General features: G+C 36.8%; 2 protein-coding genes across 3 annotated transcripts; one reads left to right on the forward strand and one right to left on the reverse strand.

The window, feature by feature from the left end:
* Window positions 1–2051: 2051 nt before the first annotated feature.
* Window positions 2052–4248, reverse strand: LOC134801283 (uncharacterized). Of its 2 annotated transcripts, none has more exons than XM_063773821.1 (3): window positions 3343–4248; window positions 2854–3264; window positions 2052–2430 (listed from the first exon to the last, which is right to left on the reverse strand). In XM_063773821.1, the coding sequence occupies exons 1-3, from the start codon at window positions 3556–3558 to the stop codon at window positions 2287–2289; spliced, it is 771 nt and encodes a 256-aa protein (XP_063629891.1). In that variant the 5' UTR covers window positions 3559–4248; the 3' UTR covers window positions 2052–2286. The 2 variants fall into 2 exon arrangements, with proteins under 2 accessions (XP_063629891.1, XP_063629892.1); XM_063773822.1 differs by having other exon boundaries at window positions 2052–2421; window positions 3343–4244.
* A 2531-nt stretch (window positions 4249–6779) lies between these two features.
* On the forward strand, window positions 6780–8071 carry LOC134801093 (uncharacterized). The gene has a single exon (XM_063773614.1). It carries the CDS (start codon window positions 7244–7246, stop codon window positions 8021–8023), a length of 780 nt encoding a protein of 259 aa, XP_063629684.1. The 5' UTR covers window positions 6780–7243; the 3' UTR covers window positions 8024–8071.
* The last annotated feature ends 11984 nt before the right edge of the window (window positions 8072–20055 follow it).

The following is a 20055-nucleotide window of genomic DNA, read 5'->3' on the forward strand; positions in this document are numbered from 1 at the left end:
CTCAGCGAGAGTGAGAGAAGAACACGAACCTACTGGGCCTTAAGCTCGTGCTCGCCCGACATTTTGACATGCTCGGCCTTCACGGCGTAATAAGTATACCTATAGTCTGTATCTTTAGGTATTTAAAAGAAAGTAAACAAACAATTTGTATATTTTCGGGTAGTTATAACATTTATTGGTTAACCACCCAAATACAAAACCGCCTGGATCAGTCACTGAACGACCTGACTTAAACCTAGGTACATTATTTGTTCGTGTAATGTTTTCTTCTACCCTCAACTGGCTTAAGGAGTCATTTGAGGGTAGATTTTGTTTACTTTTATTTAAATACCTAAAGATACAGAGTATAGTACCTATACCTATATACCTAATGGTGTAATGGGGTAACTTAGATTTTCAGACCTTATTAGCGCTTATTGACAATCTAGTCAAGTTAATTAATAAAACATATTATGATTGTAACTCAGTTTTAATTTCTAATGTATTTGAATAAATAAATAATAAGTAGCGCATACTTAATTAGGTACCTACAAGGTGGCACAGCGTACCTAACGTCGTTGGCTCAGTTGCCTGTCAAAAATACACCTACAATATTTAATCCGTACCTCAAAAGGAAAAAACGGAACCCTTGTAGGATCACTCGTGCGTCGGTCTATCCGTCTGTCACAGTCTATTTTCTCGGAAACTACTGGACCAATTAAGTTGAAAGTTGAAATTTGGTATACATGTGTAAATTAGTGGCCCAAAGATGGACATATATGTAACTTAAAAAATAAATTTTAAACATGTGTGCCACTTTTGGGGGGTAAATAAGAAAGTTAAAAAAAATAAGTTTCTCAAAGTATATCGTGTTATATGAATATCAAATGAAAGAGCTCATTCTGAGAATTTCAAATACATATTTTTATTTTTTAGGTTAATACATAGGTTAGAAATTATTCAAGAAAACTGACAAGATTTGCTTGACCATCTATAACAAGTGATATTAAAATACTTCTTATACGCATACTGTTCGAATCGGGCAGTTTATCCTAATCTTAATATCTTAAAGACCTCTCACACTTCGCATAATAACAACTAGCTATTTATCGAGACCAAATGCTATAAGTACGCTCTGGTATGCCAAAGGAAAGTAAGGATGTGAGCTGACCAGCAAGACAATTGACGGTAGAAAGTCGTATCCTGAATCTGTATTGTTATGTATTAGAAACATGTATTTAGTTTTGGCGCGAAAACTTGGCGGAAAATGTTGCTGTTGCATTTAATTGTGTTTGGATATCGATTATAACACCGTGATTGTCTCAATATCAGAGTTAGACCAAGAAAAGTCTGCAGCGATTTTGATAGCCCATGCAGTGCAAGTGTTATTTACACGTCATAATTTCATAGAATTTGACGTTTAAAATGACACTTGCACTGCGTGGAAGTGTTATTTACACTTCATAATTTCATAGAATTTGACGTTTAAAATGACACTTGCACTGCGTGGGCTATCAAAATTGCTGCAGACTTTTCTCGGTCTGACTCTACCTACCGTGCCAAACGTTGGCAGATTTGTAAAAAAAACGGTGATTTTCTACTAAACAGCAGTCTAGATCTAATTTATAATGGGGAAGTTTGTTAGTTAATTACAATATTTGGTATGACATGCAATTTTGAGCAAGCATACGGCATTCAAGAATGTATGTTATGTTTTTTTTACTGCAATATTAATGTTTACCTGCTTAAAATCATCCATAATTTTATTATAAAATATTGTAAGTAGGTAATTGATATTCTAGCAGTCATTATAGGGTTAGAATTAGATTTTCATTGTTTATATTCAAATTATTTTGCTCAGTTGCCATAGTTATATTAGACCCTGAATTTATATATAACAAAAATTATTAAGTAAAGTTGAAAAATAGTTAGATGATTTTTCTAGTGAAGTTTCAAAGATTAAATAAAACAAAATACAACTTTCCTTCTTACTACTTGTTATTTATTTAATTGAACAAATAAACAACATCAGAGAGGATGAAAGAAAATACCAATGTTACATTAACGGTTTATTTAAAAAAATAAATAAAAATAAAACAAAAAACATTCACACATCACAATCACACGCCTATCACTCAATAAATAAATTGCACTACATAGTATTTACATTCGTCAGTTTCAACTGAAACTATTATTTGGTTTATGTCCGTTCGACCGATTCGATTTTTGAAAAACGGTCTCTGAACGGTTTTTTTTAATTATTTGAGGCTTGGGTCGTTCGAATTCAGTCCGGGTTCGAGTAGACGGTTAATGGTAAGCGTTGTAGGCGAGTTCTTGGGCGAGTTCCTGGGGTTCAACGGCGTCCCTCCTCTGGCGGGCGGCGTAGGCAGCATCCCAAGGTCCATGGGCCGCGATCTGGGGGTGCGTGTTGTCCGCGGCGATCTGGGTAAACTACAAGGTTAGGCTCAAGGGTAAGTGAGGAAATGTTAGACGAAAGGTGCAAAACTACAAACTAAAATATTGCCCGTGAGAGTGCACTCTGTGCTAGAATATTATGGGTCATGTGTGCGTGATTTAGAAGAATATGTTTGTGAAAAGATACTTCATTGGTATTCCCAGACAGATTGCATAAAAAACAAGTAGGCCGTTTAAAACAATGTGCCATATGATCCTGCAGACGGTGAAAAACAGCATTAATAGTGATGCGCTGCATAATATTGCATTCTCATTTAAATTCAGAATAGGGAATATAGTGAAAGTGGTGCATTACAGAAACAGTGCAGTGTATACGCATTCAAATGCAATGCGATTTTTGAAAACTTTTTGAAATCGAATAGCATTCAAAATTACGGTTAAATAATAGAATCAACTCACCTTCTTGCAAAGCTGGAAGATGGCCAGAGCCACGGAGACGACGAAAGAGAAGAAAGACAGCTGCAGGGCGTTCCAGGCCTTCAGTCCAAGCACACCGATGGCCAGAGGGATGAGGGTCATGGCCTTGAGGAGCACGAACACCAGGATAGGTACGATGATCTTCTTGAGCTTGGCTTTGCGGGCCTCGCCAACGGAGCGGGCGCCCTCCTTGTTGAACTTAATGTTCACGCTCATCTCGTCCTGATCGAGGTTCCTGGGGCTGACGGTGATCTTGGTGTCGGCGATGGGCAGCTGGAAGGTCACGTCGTGGGACTGGATGAAGTTTTCAATGTTGTCGAAGAAGTCCCCGTTGGAACGGCCTGTGACATCATTACCGGCTCCGTTCTTGGTCACTTCCACGGCTTCGGAGATCTAAAAAGAAATACTCGTTAGATTTATCAAAATTAAATTGAAAAAACATTGAAGCTAATGGATGATATTTAAATTTACCTGGAAAGTGTCCTTCTTGAAGATGGTATCCAACAAGGACATAACCTTGAATTTGATGCAAGCGGTGGGATCGGATCCTTCGACGCAGCCGGATCTCATCTCCTCGACGAGTCCATCCATGGGTGTTCCCTTCCAGAAGCCTTGCTTGGCAGGCTGGGCCAGGGCACCTCCGAACAGCGCCAAGGCCACGAGGAACATCGCTCTGTGAGACACCATCTTGTTCTGTGCTCCTGGTGTTTACCGTTGGAAGGCTAGTGAGTGTGTGATGATTTCGTCAGGGACTCCGCGCTTTTTATACAGCCATTTCAAATTCAGCACGTTGTTGGCAGTTCCGGTACGCATCGTCTTGCCTTCAATGAGCCAAACGGGGACTTACGATCTTTTGAAGCGGACAGGATCTAAGTGTAAGGGAAAGCTATTTGATATGAATCCTCCTCAACTGTCTCATTCTAAAAAGTCTTATGTTTGAAGACAGTTGTGTATTCGTCAATCGTTTTGGATTGTAGTGTCCGGAGCGCCTTTTCTGTTGTTTGTGACACCATACCCTGATTCGGGCAGTTGTGATCCAGTTAGTTTGTCGCATTCCTCCTTGTGGCAGATTGTTCGCGTGTGAGCGAGAGGTAGAAGCGAGGGCTAGGTGTTTGATATGGAAGACGGGCAGGCCGCGCGCGCACTTTGCATACGTAATGGTGTTGGATGGCTATCATTGAACTTGTCATTGTAGAGATAATATCGGTAAAGAGCCGATTTATTAGTCTGAATACCGGGTGTGATGCAGGGTCAAGGATTAGCCATGTCACGTGTGAATGAAAGTTTGTTTTAACTACTACAAAGATGGAGAAAGGAGGATGTAATTCATGGGCTTCCATATTTTTATGATTTTTGTATTCTCAACGACATCAACCCAATACCGGACTATAATAGGAAATATCTTCAAGAAAATAGAAAAGAAGTAGGTATGTGAAGAGTCCTTCGTCAGCCGCTGTTGCACAGAGATCCAGAAATACGTAAGCACGAAGCACCCGTACGTTGAAATATACATAGTCTACGTTAGCACTCCTCCTCACGGTATTGCTACAGGCCAAATTTCTCAGCTGGAACGACTGGTATCAGGTACGTATTGAAGTGATATTTTCTCATGCTGAAACAAAATATTCTTGAAATTCAGAGTGTTTTAGTTACCTTATTCGGTCCGTTCAGTTGTAATACTTGTAATCATTTAAGCAGTTACTCGCTGCGTGTTTAAGTAGAAGGATGATGTTGTTACTACGAAACTATCAAAACCTAGAATTGGATTGGATCCATGGGATCGTAACTTTTGGGGAGAGATGATATATACTGACCTGGTAACAGGCCATAGGGCCAAAATTCTTTAAGTACAAATAAACTGAAATAAGTATTCAACTTTCTTAAAGATACTTTATCTAATACTAACACATGCTATTTACATCTTTACAAACAAAGATATGGCCTAGATGGTGAATGAACTTAAGTAAGGTGATATTAAAAAATATAGAAAAGTTAGATTATCTCGAAAACCACGAAACATTTAAACTAGTACATTTACTGGACCAGCCAAAGGTGCCCTGTCGGTGGTTAGAAGGTTATCCATTAATTACTGTATACACCTACTATGAGGTATACAGCTACTATGAGGACGACTATTTAAGTTGGGGTATTTACTGTACATACTCAGATATTTAAAAAAATCCCAAGGCCAAATATTCGTATTAATAAATCAAATAAATGCACCTGGAAAATTGACGTGCTCAATGGAGCATTTTAGGAAAATTGACAAATTTTTGTTTACTTACAGGAAGAAATCTTTCACATTTCCTCTATATCTTGAGAGTCTTGAAATCAAATATACATACTTACTATACAAATATTATGTTGTAGATAGATAAAGTCAGACCGAGAAAAGTCTGCAGCGATTTTCATAGCCCACGCAGTGCAAGTGTCATTTTAAACGTCAAATTTCTATGAAATTATGACGTGTAAATACACTTGCACTGCGTGGGCTATCAAAATCGCTGCAGACTTTTCTTGGTCTAACTTTACCTATCGCATTTTATGTGTCGCTTTCGTTCTATATTGTATTTAGTTGTGTGCTAGTGCAACATACTGATACATATTGATATTAAATTAAGTTTCTAAATACGCCCTCTTATTTTTTACCATTTTACCATCATCATTAATTTCAAACCCAGTTTAACAAAATAATGAAGTTTATATTCTCGATACCTATGATAAAAATGAAATACCAATGCGCTAAGGTAACGGTGGAAATTCTATTCGATCCTCTATCAAGCGTCGGCAGAATACAAAATGGCTGCCCATTTTCGTCCGGATCCGCCAACGGGGAAAGTGATGCCTATTTCACTTGGACAATTAAATTAATTATGTATTTAATGTGCCAACTGGGCAACTATACACATGGCACTTAGCCAAGGTGAAGAAGTTTTTTTTCTGTCCTCGTCAGACAAAATATGTAGGGCCACGTTATACATTCAAAACATAAGATTCCGTTAAATTGATAACCTAAGCTACCATATACACATCAGTATAAACCTTTTAACCGCCACAGAATTTTTGATCGAGCGTGTTTCACGAAGTTTCGTCTTATTCATCAGACCGCGGCGAAATGAGCCCGATTTTGTTTGTCTTATATATCAGTCTACGGCGGTCAAAAGGGTTGACAGGGTTGGTACTTTTCATTATTTTTATACCTATAAAATTATAGATAGCTATATACCGGGTGTGGCCTGTAACATGAGCAAATAATTAAAACATAGATTGTACTCCTCAAACGGTGACACTTTTGTTCAACAACTTTAAAAAATCATGAAGTATTTAGACTCCCTATTTTTCATACAAAATAAATATTATCTTCAATGGACGCCATCGCCACGCCATATCATTGTGATTGACGTTGCTTGTCACGCCTTAAACATAACAAAATTCGCAATACATTATTGCGTCTTAGAATAAACTTTAAAGTGTATTAAAAATTAAACCACAAGTTATTTTTAAAAGTTGCTGAACTAATGTTGGTCAGTATGAGGAGTACAGCCTACAGTTTAATTTTTTGCTCGTATTACAGGCCACACCCGGTATAAATATATCTTATTTTTTTAATTTCAAAATTGGTTCAATATCTTCAGGATGGTTATTGTTATCCACTAAAAACTCCGTATGAATGATTTATTTGTTTTTTATTATTTTATTCCCTGACCCTTTTATTAACTGGTTTTTGTGAATTTTTAACTCTATTTTAATTAACTAGTTGCTACCTTTTGCTCTCAAGTAGCACCACGTAAAAATCGTTATATTTAAACTATGTCCATTTCCATTGTCCATGGAAATCCGTTCAGCTGTTTAAATGGGAAAGTAAATAGTTGAAGATGATTTAATTTAACTTTAAGAAGTATTTTAAATGAATTAATAAGTACCTAGGTATTATGGATAGTGTTGGCTACGTCTGTGATATCAATTACGCATTCAACCAGACGTTTTTAGCTGAGCTTATCGTGACTAAAATGTCATGCGTCATTCCACTAAGCTGGCTCTGGGCGTTAAACCGAGCACACATTACATCACCACGCAAATACATTGTCCACTCAGCTCTCAAAACAAATTTATGTCAAATTAAACTAACGGCTTTGTCAACATCAATGCAAACTGCACCGGCCCACATCGGTTGACTTAATCATTAATTCATTGCCACGCCAAGGAAGCGCCAAACCAAAACTATGGAGCGACCCACACTTGGAATGTGAGGCCATTCAATATTAAATACTCACTACTTAGTTACCTCACCGGCACCGCACAGAGTGGACAGTCAGTGCAGAAGAAAACCCACTTAAGTGACCTGTTATCCCCTTTCTCGACATATAAGGACATGTCTAAATTAACTGTGACGAATTTCACGAAGCGGACAGGAAGTCCGTTCAGCAAGAATGAAACAATTGAAGTGAAACACGAAGAAGTTCTTCAGAAATCTCCCTTTGTGAAGCAGAAGGAGAAGCAGAGTGAGTTGCTGCAGAAGGTAAATAAGAAGACTGCTGAGTATCAATCGAATAAACCTAGTTCTGGTGTGTTTACTGAAGTTACTACATCAGGCGCGTTTACATCTAAAAATACAACAGTTAAAGAAGCAACAAAGAATGATGCAAGAGCATCACCCCCCAAAAACATCTCAAATGGAAATGGATCTAAGGGACTCCTAGGTTTCCCGTCATCGGCGAATGACTTGGCACTTGATGCCAAATCTGATCTTGAAGCAGACGCAAACATATCAAAAGAAACAAAAGACAAGGTGATCGAGAAACTGTTTACTTTAGTGTCTATGGTGCAACATGTTTTCGAGTCCAAAGTGAGAATTATGCAGGAGCTAGAAAAATACAAGGATACGCATATGAAGAACGAAATTAGGAGGGAAAAGGAACATTCAGAACAGCTGTACAAGTTGAATATGAATTTCCAGAACGAGGTTGTTCAATCGATTCAGAGATTGAAGAGTGAGATCGATATTTCGAGGAATGTATCCGAAAATGTGGAAGACAAAGGTAGTGGTAGTGGAAATGACACATCGATAGAGTTCACTACGAAATCACAAACCAGCGAGGAAAACGATATTGAAATTAAGGAGGATGACAAATCAGAAGGAAGTGAAGAGTGATGATGCCATTTTATGTAAAAAATACTGTAATATAAATCAGATTTTGTGGTGCTGTGTTTAATTTAGCCTGAAGTTTCCCTATTTTTCTGTTGCGCATTTTAATGCGTTGGAGATAAATTTTGTTCATTTACCTATTTTTATTAATTCTACGTAAACATCAACTCATGTGAAGTTAGCATTGGAAACAGTGCGGAGGTACTTGTAGGGTTTAGGTCGCATGGAGGTAGCACCATACACAAAGGTATAAGTACTGTATTAGTTTCAATTGGGACATACATAATTTGTTTTTCAAAAAACATAATTTGACCGAATCATTTTGCTGGTATGGCTTTTTACCTATATCGTATAAACATACAGAACTCTCGATTATATGTGGTCCGACACGCACTAGGCCCGTTTTTAGGTATTGAAATTTTTATAAATAACTTAATACTAGATAACTACTAAATCAGGTTAACAAGTAAATTTGTCAAGGTAAATCACCTGCTACTCGTAGTTAAAGGAATGCAAGTAGGCGGCGTTGTAGGATTTACTACCGATTCCATTGGCATTTTACGATCACTGTTTTGCTGCTTAATTAAATTATGACCTCATGTGATCATGAGGTGTCAGGATATAAATTATGATAAATAGGTTAAAAAATAGGTAGGTTTCAAAAAACACCTATGACTAAGCCCGACCCAAAATGAGTCATAAGTGGAAACCGCGTTCTAAAATACCTAATCCAAAAACGTATACTAGTAGGTCTTAATTTTGATTTTAAAATCTAGATATCAGTGGCTCACTCGTTCAAATCAAATTAAAACTAAGACATATGTTTACGTTTCTGGACGCTATAATAGTCTTTCCACATTAAATTCTATCCGGCATAACGTAGGAGTTTGTTTTATAACGTGAAAATGATATGATAAAATAATAAAATACGTATTATTCAGGGACTACTAGCAAGTGGCGTTAAAATTAGCGCCATCTCTCATGATCGATACGAACTAATCAAAAGCGAATGGTGCCTAACACGCTTTCGCTCCACAATTTAAGTAGTTCGACCATTAACCGCTAGGTGTCGCTATATATGAAAATATTTCACCTCTTTAAGCTAGATAGGCGTAGTAGGCTACGATTCGTACTCTTGTGCCATACTCGTATGTATACTTATGTCTTAAAACCTAGATACCTATATATGTTGCAGTCAAAAGTGTGAACTGGTCAAAAGAACTTTTAACCGACAAAAACAGGCAAAACTGCTTTTGACTGAGCATGTTGGTCAAAAGTAGTTAAAGTAGTTTTACCTGAAAATCATACCTATTTCTGGCAGCAGTTTCGTTTTTAGGGCGTAGCAAAAAAAAAACCCTAACCTACCTATCTCTGGGAACAGTTTCGTTTTTTGGGCGTAGCAAAAAAAAATAACCCTAACCTACCTATCTCTGCGAGTACTTTTGACTGTAGTGTCCGACCGAAACATGTTTTTTTGCCGAAACCGAAACCGAAACCGAATGTTCGGCTTTGGCTCTAGTTTCGGCCGAAACCGAAACCGAAACCGAACCTTTTTTAGACTTGTTAAAATCGTTGAAAAAATGTCATAAAACCACTTTTACACACATATTATGGGGCTGTCAACACCCAATGTCCTTGAAATTGATGTTACTTAAGCAGTTTTTTAAGAAAATTACTAGAGTTAGACCAAGATAATTCTGCAACGATTTTGATAACACACGCAGTGCATGTGTTATTTTAAACGTCAAAACTTCTGTGAAATTATGACGTATAAATAACATTTGCACTAGTTGCACTGCGTATGCGTATGCTATCAAAATAATTGTAGAACTTTCTTGGTCTAACTCTATTCATTCACCAGTCAAGCCAACATGCAGATACAGGGTCAACCAAAAACGCGAGCGCAGCGAGCGCGAATTTTTTGTTGACAATATCGCAAGGCCGGGTACCGATCTTCACCTGGGCCTAAACGTCCGAAGTGCCCCAGTGAGGCGAACTTTAATTCATGCGAAGTCAAAGCCGTGCTTCAGGCTTCAGGATAAGTAGTTGAGCACAGACTCCAACCAATGTCCATTGTATTAAAAAGCGAGATAGAGTCGGACCAAAAAAAGTCTGCAGCGGATTTGATAACCCACGCAGTGCAAATGTTATTTATACGTCATAATTTCATAGAAGTTTGACGTTTCAAATAACACTTGAACTGCGTGGGGTACCAAATCCGCTGCAGACTATTCTTGGTCTGACTCTATTTCCTTGAGCGCTGGTGGCCTAGCGGTAAGAGCGTGCGACTTTGAATCCGAAGGTCGCAGGTACAAACCCCGGCTCGTACCAATGAGTTTTTCGGAACTTATATACGAAATATCATTTGATATTTACTATTTGCTTTTCGGTGAAGGAAAAACATCGTGAGGAAGCCGGACTAGTCCCGATAAGGCCTAGTTTACTCTCTGGGTTTGAAGGTCAGTCTGATGGCAGTCGCTTTCGTAAAAACTAGTGCCTACGAGTTGCCTACCTAGTTGTCAATTGGACCCTAGGCTCCCATGAGCCGTGGCAAAAATTCCGGGATTACGCGAGGAAGATGATGAGTTTTCTTATTATTCCTTTGCCCAGGCCCAGTAACATACGACAGTGCTATCTCATTTACTCCGATACAATTAGTTATTAGACAGTGTGCGCGTTATAGGTATTAACAGCCTCTTAAGACTGCGTCGACCGTCTAGTGGCGCCCTCATTACTGGAATTGTGTTTTATAATAAACCAATTAATTTCTGTACCTATACATGAATCAGTATATGTAGGTACATATTAATATATATAATGTTGTCCTACTTATTCCCCAACTTTTGGTATTTGTCACATAGTTTAGTTTCATAGTACGAAGTACCATTGCGTAAGTTTCGGCCCGGCCGAAAGGTTCGGCCGTTTTTTGGCCGAAACCGAAACTACAGCCGAAACATGATTTTTTGGCCGAAACTGGCCGAAACCGAAACCGAAACCGAACCTTCGGTCGGACACTATTTGACTGATAGTAACAGTCACAATTACTATTAACAAATGATTTTCAGGTAAAACTACTTTTGACCTTTTGACCAACATGCTCAGTCAAAAGCAGTTTTGCCTGTTTTTGTCGGTTAAAATTTCTTTTGACCAGGCGGCTTAGCACGGTCGCGTTTTTATCCCTTGTCACCATGCCTGTCACGTTCTAACAAGTATGTAAGTGCGAAAGGGACGCGCATAGTGATAGTCGATAAAAATGGAACCGTGCTGAGCCCGCAGTTCACACTTTTGACTGCGACATATACATATCGCTGCCCCAATATTACAGGGTTCTATGTTACACGACTTAATGTCACTATGACAATGTTCAAATTTCAGATCGATAAAAGTGAAACATAGAACCCTGTAATATTGGGGCAGCGATATACCTGAAAAATTACGTTTTCGTATGTACTTATGTCTTTAAAACCAAAAAACTCCATGCATTGCATACATATAGGTGCCAGAAAAAATAAACTATGTATGGTATTATTTATTGTTTAATAAAGCGGCGTTCAGATTAAAAAAACAACGGGTTGCACTCCGGGAGTGCCGACAGAAGTGAAAACTCAATGACTAGTCCAAAATGTCTGCAGCACTATGTATAATTGACCCATCCTCCTTTCTATTGAAAAACTTTAGTTCCGAAATTGCTGGTCAGTGAGCTTGTTTAAAATTCGAAATTTAAATTTGTAGCGTAAATTGTTTAAAATTCGAATAGAAATTGTAAAGTTACCTTGCAGACCTCGCATCTAAATATATTTGGTCATGATATTTTGAGTTTTATTCACCAGTACTAGAGTTCACTTTTATTAGCGATTTCATCAAGATGTAGCTTTATTGAATTATATTGGAGTGATATAAAGTTAGAATGTAACTGTGAGATCCTCGTATTTCAGCCCGTACAAGATTAGAACATTGAGCTTTATTGCTTAATATAAAAGTCCAGTTTTAAATAATTGACCTGATTATGTTACGTTATGACTAAAGTTCTTTGGTGAATAACATTGTCCGTCACACATAACATAAAGTCACGCAAGCGCCCTGCGCCGCCTACTTGAAACAGCAGGCTCAGGCATACATTTTCGCCGTGCGGTAGAAAGAGAGGAGAGACGCCTTACGCGTTACGCGTTACGCTGTCTTGAGTTTATAATTTTTTCCCCACCTCAAAAAGTGCTCAGCGCCGCTAAAGAAGTTTTCACTTCAAAAAATTGATATTAGTTTTAGTAATAATATCTGGGAGACCGAGCTTTGCTCGTAAAACATATAAAAACTCAAAAATGTGTGTTTTCCCACTTTTGCCAGAGATAAGACCTAGCTAGATCGATTTTTCGCCCCCGAAAACCCCGCATATAGCAAATAAGATGTATTCATTTCGAACCGTACGTCCATTTTGTAACATACCTAAAATCAGAATTTTTAATCACAGGTAATAAAGATGTATATTTAGTTCTAGTCTAGGCATCATTAAATGAAATTGAATTATTTTTCCTCCCCTGGTTTATACCTACTGAAGTTTGTATTAAGGGGCAAATATGGAGGAGCAAAATAAAATTAACAGACTTAAAACTATTTGCTTTAGCAAATTCTTCAAAGAAGCATTATATTTTTTTAAACTAGTCCCTAATAAAGGCACTAAAGAAGACCTTAACAGCTGCGTTATTATATCATTTGTAACCGCAATTTTTATCTAATTAAGGCAGTCAAGAAACTTAGACACCACACACAACCAAACGTCAGAAAAAACACCAAAACACGTGCAAGAAATTTATAAAACCCACATCTGCGAAATCGGGCTTTTTATGAGAATTTCTTTTGATATGCTGGTAAAAAACAGGGGCCCTTGCGTTTTTTACAATTCACATATCGGATGATTTTGGTACGCGACGTTTGATACAGCGGGTGTTTTTTTTGTGAAATTGTACATATATGTATTTGCTTAATTGTACTTCATATTTGAATGTTAGGTATTTCTTCTTTATTCACCTATTTCTTCGGCCTCGGTCCTTAGACTGACTAGGTAAGCGTAACTCTGATGTTATTTCAGTTTGAGACATAAAATATGCCGTGTTTCTGATTAATGAATTTATTATAATTTTTTGAATGACCTACATAAACAATAATCAAACGTTGAAGACAATAAGATTCTACGGTAGATACATTTATTCACAACCAAGTATGACATCAGTCAATTCAAATGTTTCTAGTGCAAAATTTATTATTTCTTTAGAGAGACATCTTAGGTACACAACTTCTACACTCGTGGACAAATTTAGAGGAACGCACAAGTTTAATAACTGATTTTGAAATTACTTTAGGCGCTGTAATGTAGTAAAATTAAACCTTTTTTCGCATTCCTCTAAGTTTGTCCATGAGTATATATTTAAGGAGAGATTCACACGGGACCTCGTAAATGCACAAATCTTGTGCAAATCTCTAGGGATTATAGAGAGGAAACTCAAGTTTAGTAAAGTCAAGATCAGGGTTAAATAATTATTGCTATCGCACTCTGAGATATTTTTTAGAACAACCAGTTTAAGTTTAATCTGCAATCACTACTAGTCATTAAGGATCTTGGGGTCACAGTTTAAACTGGTTCTATTAAAGATACATGGCATACGATAGAAATAACATTGATTAACTAGCATAAAAACGTTACGCTCAACCTTCGCAAAGATCACAGGTCAAGTACTAGAAAAAATACGCTAGAAAAACGCACGTGCGTTACGGCTATCGGAAAAATGTCGTATGTCATTTAAACTCTAGGGAATTTTCAACATTATTATTTTGAAGATTTGTGACAGAGTTTTTTCTCAACAATCTCAATATTATTGCTAAAGTAATTAAGTCTTTGATGCAAAAAAATGGAGCAAAAATACGTAATTGTTGTAATTAGGACTTTCAGGCTATTACGTTAAGGTATAAAATCAAATGGAATGGAACCATATGTAATCAAATTGTCTAAAGCCGGCCCTTTTAGCCTATCATGACAATACCGAACATAAGAAGTATACAGAGTTCAATAACTCTATGGTTTTTTATTGTAGAGTAATTACTCGTAGTCACCATATTATTTTGTTGGAGTTCTTATGTTGTCGACTTGTCGCTATGTCGACAGGCAGTTTGGTTCGAGTGCTTAGGTACTTACATGTTTTTAATGTAATGTAGTTAAGTTTACCTACGTCCCATATGCGTATGTAAATTCCTTATCAATTCAATAACTACCTACATGTCTTAAACAAATACCAAACAAACTTCTGTTGTTTTGTTATACATATTGCGACCTGTAGATGTTTCATTAAACAGCCAGTTAATAGTAATTGGTAAGTTTTAATTAATAAACATATACTTAAAACATAAAAATAAAACTTAAAAACTAAACAATGTAAATAATTAAAACGAGAGGATGCTCTTAGTTTATAAAAACTTGTTTTATGTAAGCAGCTAGCGAAAACATTGTACATATGTTCTACAACTAACTTCATTTATTTTTTTATTAAACATTTTAGTTTACACTCCGGAAAAAAGTATCAACACTTACAAAATTATAAGGTAAACTCCAAAAACCTTATCAAGTCTCGTGTCGTGAAGTCAACGCTAATCCACCTGTATCCACATTTCTAGCTCAGGTAAGCGAAACTTTTTTTTAGAATCACCTTAATTATCCGCCGCGAGATCGCGGTTTTTTGCCAGCCTGCCCTTCCGCGCCATTTGGCTGTTTTACTTGGACTATAAATAATGTAATATCTGTGAAAGAAATGGATTAAAAGGTTAGTTTATTGGTTGTTTTAGATTGAATTTGGATGGACAGAGGATACAAATTGATCTAGCTAAGATGGTTATGGTCATCACACTCATCACCTGCCAATATCTACAGATAGGCTGATAAAAAATGAGTAGGAATCCATAACTCTGACATATACTTAAAGTTATTATGGGCAAGATATATACCTATATATAAGAGGCATTTCACAATATTAAAAATCATAACTATCTATAACTGGGTCAAGCAGATCTTGTCAGTAGAAAAAGGCGGCAAATTTGAAAAATGTAGGCGCGAAAGGATATCATCCCATAGAAAATTTGAATTTCGCGCCTTTTTCTACTGACAAGATTTGCTTGAACATCTATAATTTCCCCGCCCCAAGACAAGTTCTATGAAAATTCATGTTTTCGATGATACCTACTAATAAACTGTCGACTTAACATGCTAGCAAATCTATAAAACTTGAGCACTGTCCACATATTTACATCACTGGCCGCCAAGAGAATACGCAAACCATAAACAATTGCCGCATTTGTTTTTTTTAATAAAAAGTAAAATCGTCATCGCAGCTGACTGGCACGAGCGCGCGCACGAGCCATACGCATCCGTCTTAATTGTTGCATGTCGAAAAATAAAAAAGCGGGATAAAAAGTGAATTTGGCAAGGAAGGTAAAAAGACAGGAAGAGCGAGCGCTGTGGCCACTTCCGCGGTTTCTGTGACGGCGGTAGTTTAGTGTGGACCTTGCCTTTTTGAATGAGAAGTCACTTATGCCTTCTTATTGGTAATTTCTTTATATTAGCTGAACTGGAACTTGAACTGAACTAATCAATTTCTTACTTTTGATTTTATATGTTAAATCGGTGACTTTTAAGTTGTTAAATTGATGCCGGTTTTTTTAATGTCAGATAGAAGTATTGCTAATACTGTTTATCTTTTATTTTGTTTTGTAATGTCTATAAATTAGATTTAAATTTGATTGTGCATTTTAAAAATATACTGTCATACTGTGGCTGTAGTCAAAAAGGGTACAAATCCCGTACAGCTCACATGAAAAAGGGTATATGTAGTTCCATATGACATTTGTACCCCTTTTCACCAGAGCTGCGGGAGACTTTGTAACCCCTTTTCACTAGAGCCAGAGGAATGTAACAATATCTTTATATTTGAAAAAAGTCTGTTTGAAATCGAATCCAATAAAATTTGCTTCCAATTCAATGACTTATCCATGATATCCTCGTAATGGCATAGGGCAAGGCACTTTTTTCTTAATTTGATCAGCAATTGTTGGATGTTGGGACCACGCCTTGCTCTCACAAAAAGGAAAATTCAAAAAACTAGACACGTGCTCAGACTCTCGTTTTTTACGGAAACAAACCATTAGAAAGGTTTATTTTTTAGATCTGTAATTAATTTTGCGATTCGCAGCATGTGGTTAATAGTGGAGTGTGCTGGCAGATGAATGTTGCTTTGCCTCATAGCGAAAGTGCCTAAGTAAAAAAAACACCGGAACTTTATGGTGAAAAGCCTCAAAGCACACAGCGGGTGAATGATAAAAAAAGCGTATAATTAATATCAAATGTATAATAGCTAAATAGCTAATTGCAAGTAATTCATTGCGCTGTCATTACTGTCGCCATTGTAGCTACTTAAAGCTTCTTAAACTACTCGGCAATACATTTGACCAAAACTGGTATCAAATTAATTGACTTATGACATACTGTTTAAATGTAACTGTGTACCTACTTACATACCTACATCAGAAAAAGTAGTTTTATTAAAAACCTCAATAATTCTAGTTACCTATATTACCTAATTAGAAAATATTGATTTCGTGATTAAATCGCGATTTCATCCCTGGAGCCTACTCCATCTTAAAAAATACGTTAATAAGGAGAAATTATAGCTGAATCTACACTTTGGCAAACCCATTTTGTTAGTAGAGAAAGGCGCGAAAGTCAATTTTTCTTTGGGAGGACAACACTATGAGCGTAGGTATATTTTTTAAATTTGCTGCATTTTTTACTGACGGAAATAGCTTGCTAAACCATATACCTATAGCAATATCTATTGGCAGTCAGAAAGGTACTTAAGGTTCTTATGACAGAAGACTTTTGCACGAATACTTTCCGGTACGCTGTTTAAGACCACATACCTACAAATCTAAAACAAGACCATGCAGACATACAGTAAACACGCAAAATTAAATAAAAAAACTGACTAATGCCGAAAGACCGCGGCAGACGGAAACGTGGCACATGCCGCGAATAAAAAAACCATCAAAATTGTCGATGGCAAACCATAGTTTTATTCAAACATTTTTTGTCTGTGCGCTTTTTAGCGATTTTTTGCGCGATCTGCATATACCTTTTTATACTGACCAGATGGCGTATGCATATGAAATTTTTTTGTAGAGTGCGATTTTTAGTAGTTCATCTCTAGTTTTTTGATGACAGATGTTTTGCATATGATATTAAGAGCATATTACCTGTGCCGAGCACCGAGCAGCTTTATTTAATTTCAAGAGATTGCAATTCTAGTCAATAGTAAATGTATTAGCGCCTATCAGGATTCGTACTCGGGGTTAACTACCCCTAACCAAATTCAAAACAAATGACTCTAGATTTCGGCCCAACTAGTCAGAGATTAGACAAACATAAAAAACAAAAACTAGACACAACTAGACGAAAACTAGCGCAATGACCCTATACGTACCGGCTTAATGTATGTGTCATTTTATTCCTCTAATTTATTCGTGCGCTACCTGTGTTTGAATTTGTTTCTTTTGTGGTGCAATAAGAATAATACTTACTGCACTTATGTTTAAGCAGGTGTGGCTCACTCCGCGATTGCGTCGCTTTGCTAAAGGTAGCTAATAGTACATCCGTTCCACACCAATTTTGGTGGCTAGCCATAAGCCGCGCGTGGCGCTGTCGCCACCTAGTGGCCATATCTCTCCTGATCGTAACAGACGCGTTTTGTTAGAGAGTGAGTCTACTCTTCTGTACCTAGTACTATTATTTATTCTGTGGTTTAAGTTTAAGAGACGTTAGAGACTCAATAAAGGACTTTGGTAAGCGTGTTAACTCGTCTTAATACTTAATAGTCAATTAGAATCCTCCAATCACGTACCACCCGCACATCTAAACGGTATTTAGGAAACCGATCATTCCACCCAATCAGACATTCTCGGAAACTTAGGCTTCATGCGTTTAATAAAATAAAATATAATTGCCATTCAAAAACAAATAATTCGTGGCCCTGCGGCGAAGGGCACTATCAAAAGCTTTTCGATTTGAATAAATCAATCCTTATAGAAATGCATCCTTATACAGGCTGTCTTCGGGCTGTCAGTTTCACGCGGCCATTTTTGTGACTTTAACGGGTTATTCCCAGTAGTTACCAACTTACCACCAAACCGAGTTAGTGGTTTTCTTGGGATTAGTTGCCAAGCGGACCCCAGGCTCCCATGAGCCGGGGCAAAAATGCCGGGACAACGCGAGGAAGATGATAATGAATGAGCCACGTAAACGGGGGAGGTAACTGGCGCGGTCTTAATAATAATAAAATAATGTAAGTACACAGGCGTCATTTTGATTATAGTACTTATACTCTGTATCTTTAGGTATTCAAATAAAAGTAAACAAACAATTTGTACATTTTCGGGTAGTTATTACATTTATTGGTTAACCAACCAAATACAAAAGCGCCTCTGGATCTGTCACTGAACGAACTGACTTTAACCTACATTATTTGATCATGTATGTTTTCATCTACCCTCAACTGGCTTAAGGAGCCAAATGAGGGTAGATTTTGTTTACTTTTATTTGAATATGTACCTAAAGATACAGACTGTATGTACGTGTAATTTATATGTGTATTATTAAATTAACCATAGTCGGCATGCCGTCTAAGAAGGTACTCATTATTACTTTTTAAGTACCGTAAAACGGGGTGAAAAGACACGATTTTCAACTTCAAGGACGATTTTCGCCAATATTCCAAATGATAAAAGTAATAATTTTGATATAATTTTATGAGTCTTGATTAGTTCTTCAAATTGCATTTGTGAAATAAATTTTTACCAACCCAATTCAGAGAAAATCAAAGAAAACTACCTGTTTTCTCCATATCCTTAAAACGGGGTCGATAGACACAAGAAAGGGGTGAATAGAAATATTAAGTTTTAGTTGTCATAGGCATCGAATTTGGTCATTATTATGTGGATACTCTATTGGCAAATGGTATATATATCTGTTAAACAGCTCTTTGATACAAAATATTTTTTTCGTGTCTTTTAACCCCCAAGGCGTGTCTTTACACCCCTTTGTTGTATCTAATCACCCCCTATGGCGTAACTGTTCACCCCATATGCGTGTCCACTGACCCCTTTATCACGTAAATTTGCTTGTTATTGGTTTTTTGCAAAAAAATGCTTTATTATAGATAAATTTAGTGATATTATTTATTATTTAGGTATTACAGATACTAAATTACCAGGTTAGCTAACTTTTACTTAGTTAATGTCAAAACATTTACCGCTAGAACAAAGTTCAGACAGGCTTCATTTCTTAACTCAGCGAGACCTTAATTTAGAGTCAAAAAAATCTAACTTTTAGGCAGTTTGATTAAGTTCTTTTGGTATCAATGTCGAGAATAAATAGTCTACTATATACGGATTCCAAAAAAAAATATTTTAGAGATGTACGTGTTTAAATATAACAACTTGAAAGAAAAAGTTCAAAATTTCTCTATTTACCCCGCGATTTCTGTTGACCCCGTTTTACGGTAATGAAATATTTCATTATGCAATTATGCATAGTAAAAATACATACAAAATAATACATTATATATGCATTTAATGCATAATTAAATTAACCATAAAATCATTAAAGGTCTCGTGCTCTTGTAAACAAGTTAAATACACAATTATTGGACTGATGCAATTAAAATTATTTTACTACTTTTTAAAAGGTACTTATCTCATAAAATGTAGTTGATTAAGCCATTTATTTATACACTCCGACTTATATGTTATATGTGCCTATATATCATCTTATCTCGGAAATCAAAACGTGATCAAAATGATAAAACATGATTCTAAGTACTTTTACTAGGTACCTATGCAATGCCGCCTCCTCTGTACTGGTACTGCTGGAGAAACGAAGTGCAAAAAAGCCTTAGCGAACTTGGCATTGGCACCGTCGCTTGGACAGGAACGGCTTTGGACAGAGAAGC

The sequence above is a fragment of the Cydia splendana genome, chromosome 21 (assembly GCF_910591565.1).
Source record: "Cydia splendana chromosome 21, ilCydSple1.2, whole genome shotgun sequence".
NCBI classification, from domain to species: Eukaryota; Metazoa; Arthropoda; class Insecta; order Lepidoptera; family Tortricidae; genus Cydia; species Cydia splendana.

Bases quoted from the DNA above. Each gene is read 5' to 3' on its own strand.
- LOC134801283 (XM_063773821.1), bottom strand. From the start codon at position 3,558: ATGGTGTCTCACAGAGCGATGTTCCTCGTGGCCTTGGCGCTGTTCGGA. The intron at 3,265-3,342 runs GTAAATTTAAAT...ATTTCTTTTTAG, and splicing joins TCAAGAAGGACACTTTCCAG to ATCTCCGAAGCCGTGGAAGT. The intron at 2,431-2,853 runs GTGAGTTGATTC...CTAACCTTGTAG, and splicing joins TCTTCCAGCTTTGCAAGAAG to TTTACCCAGATCGCCGCGGA.
- LOC134801093 (XM_063773614.1), top strand. From the start codon at position 7,244: ATGTCTAAATTAACTGTGACGAATTTCACGAAGCGGACAGGAAGTCCG.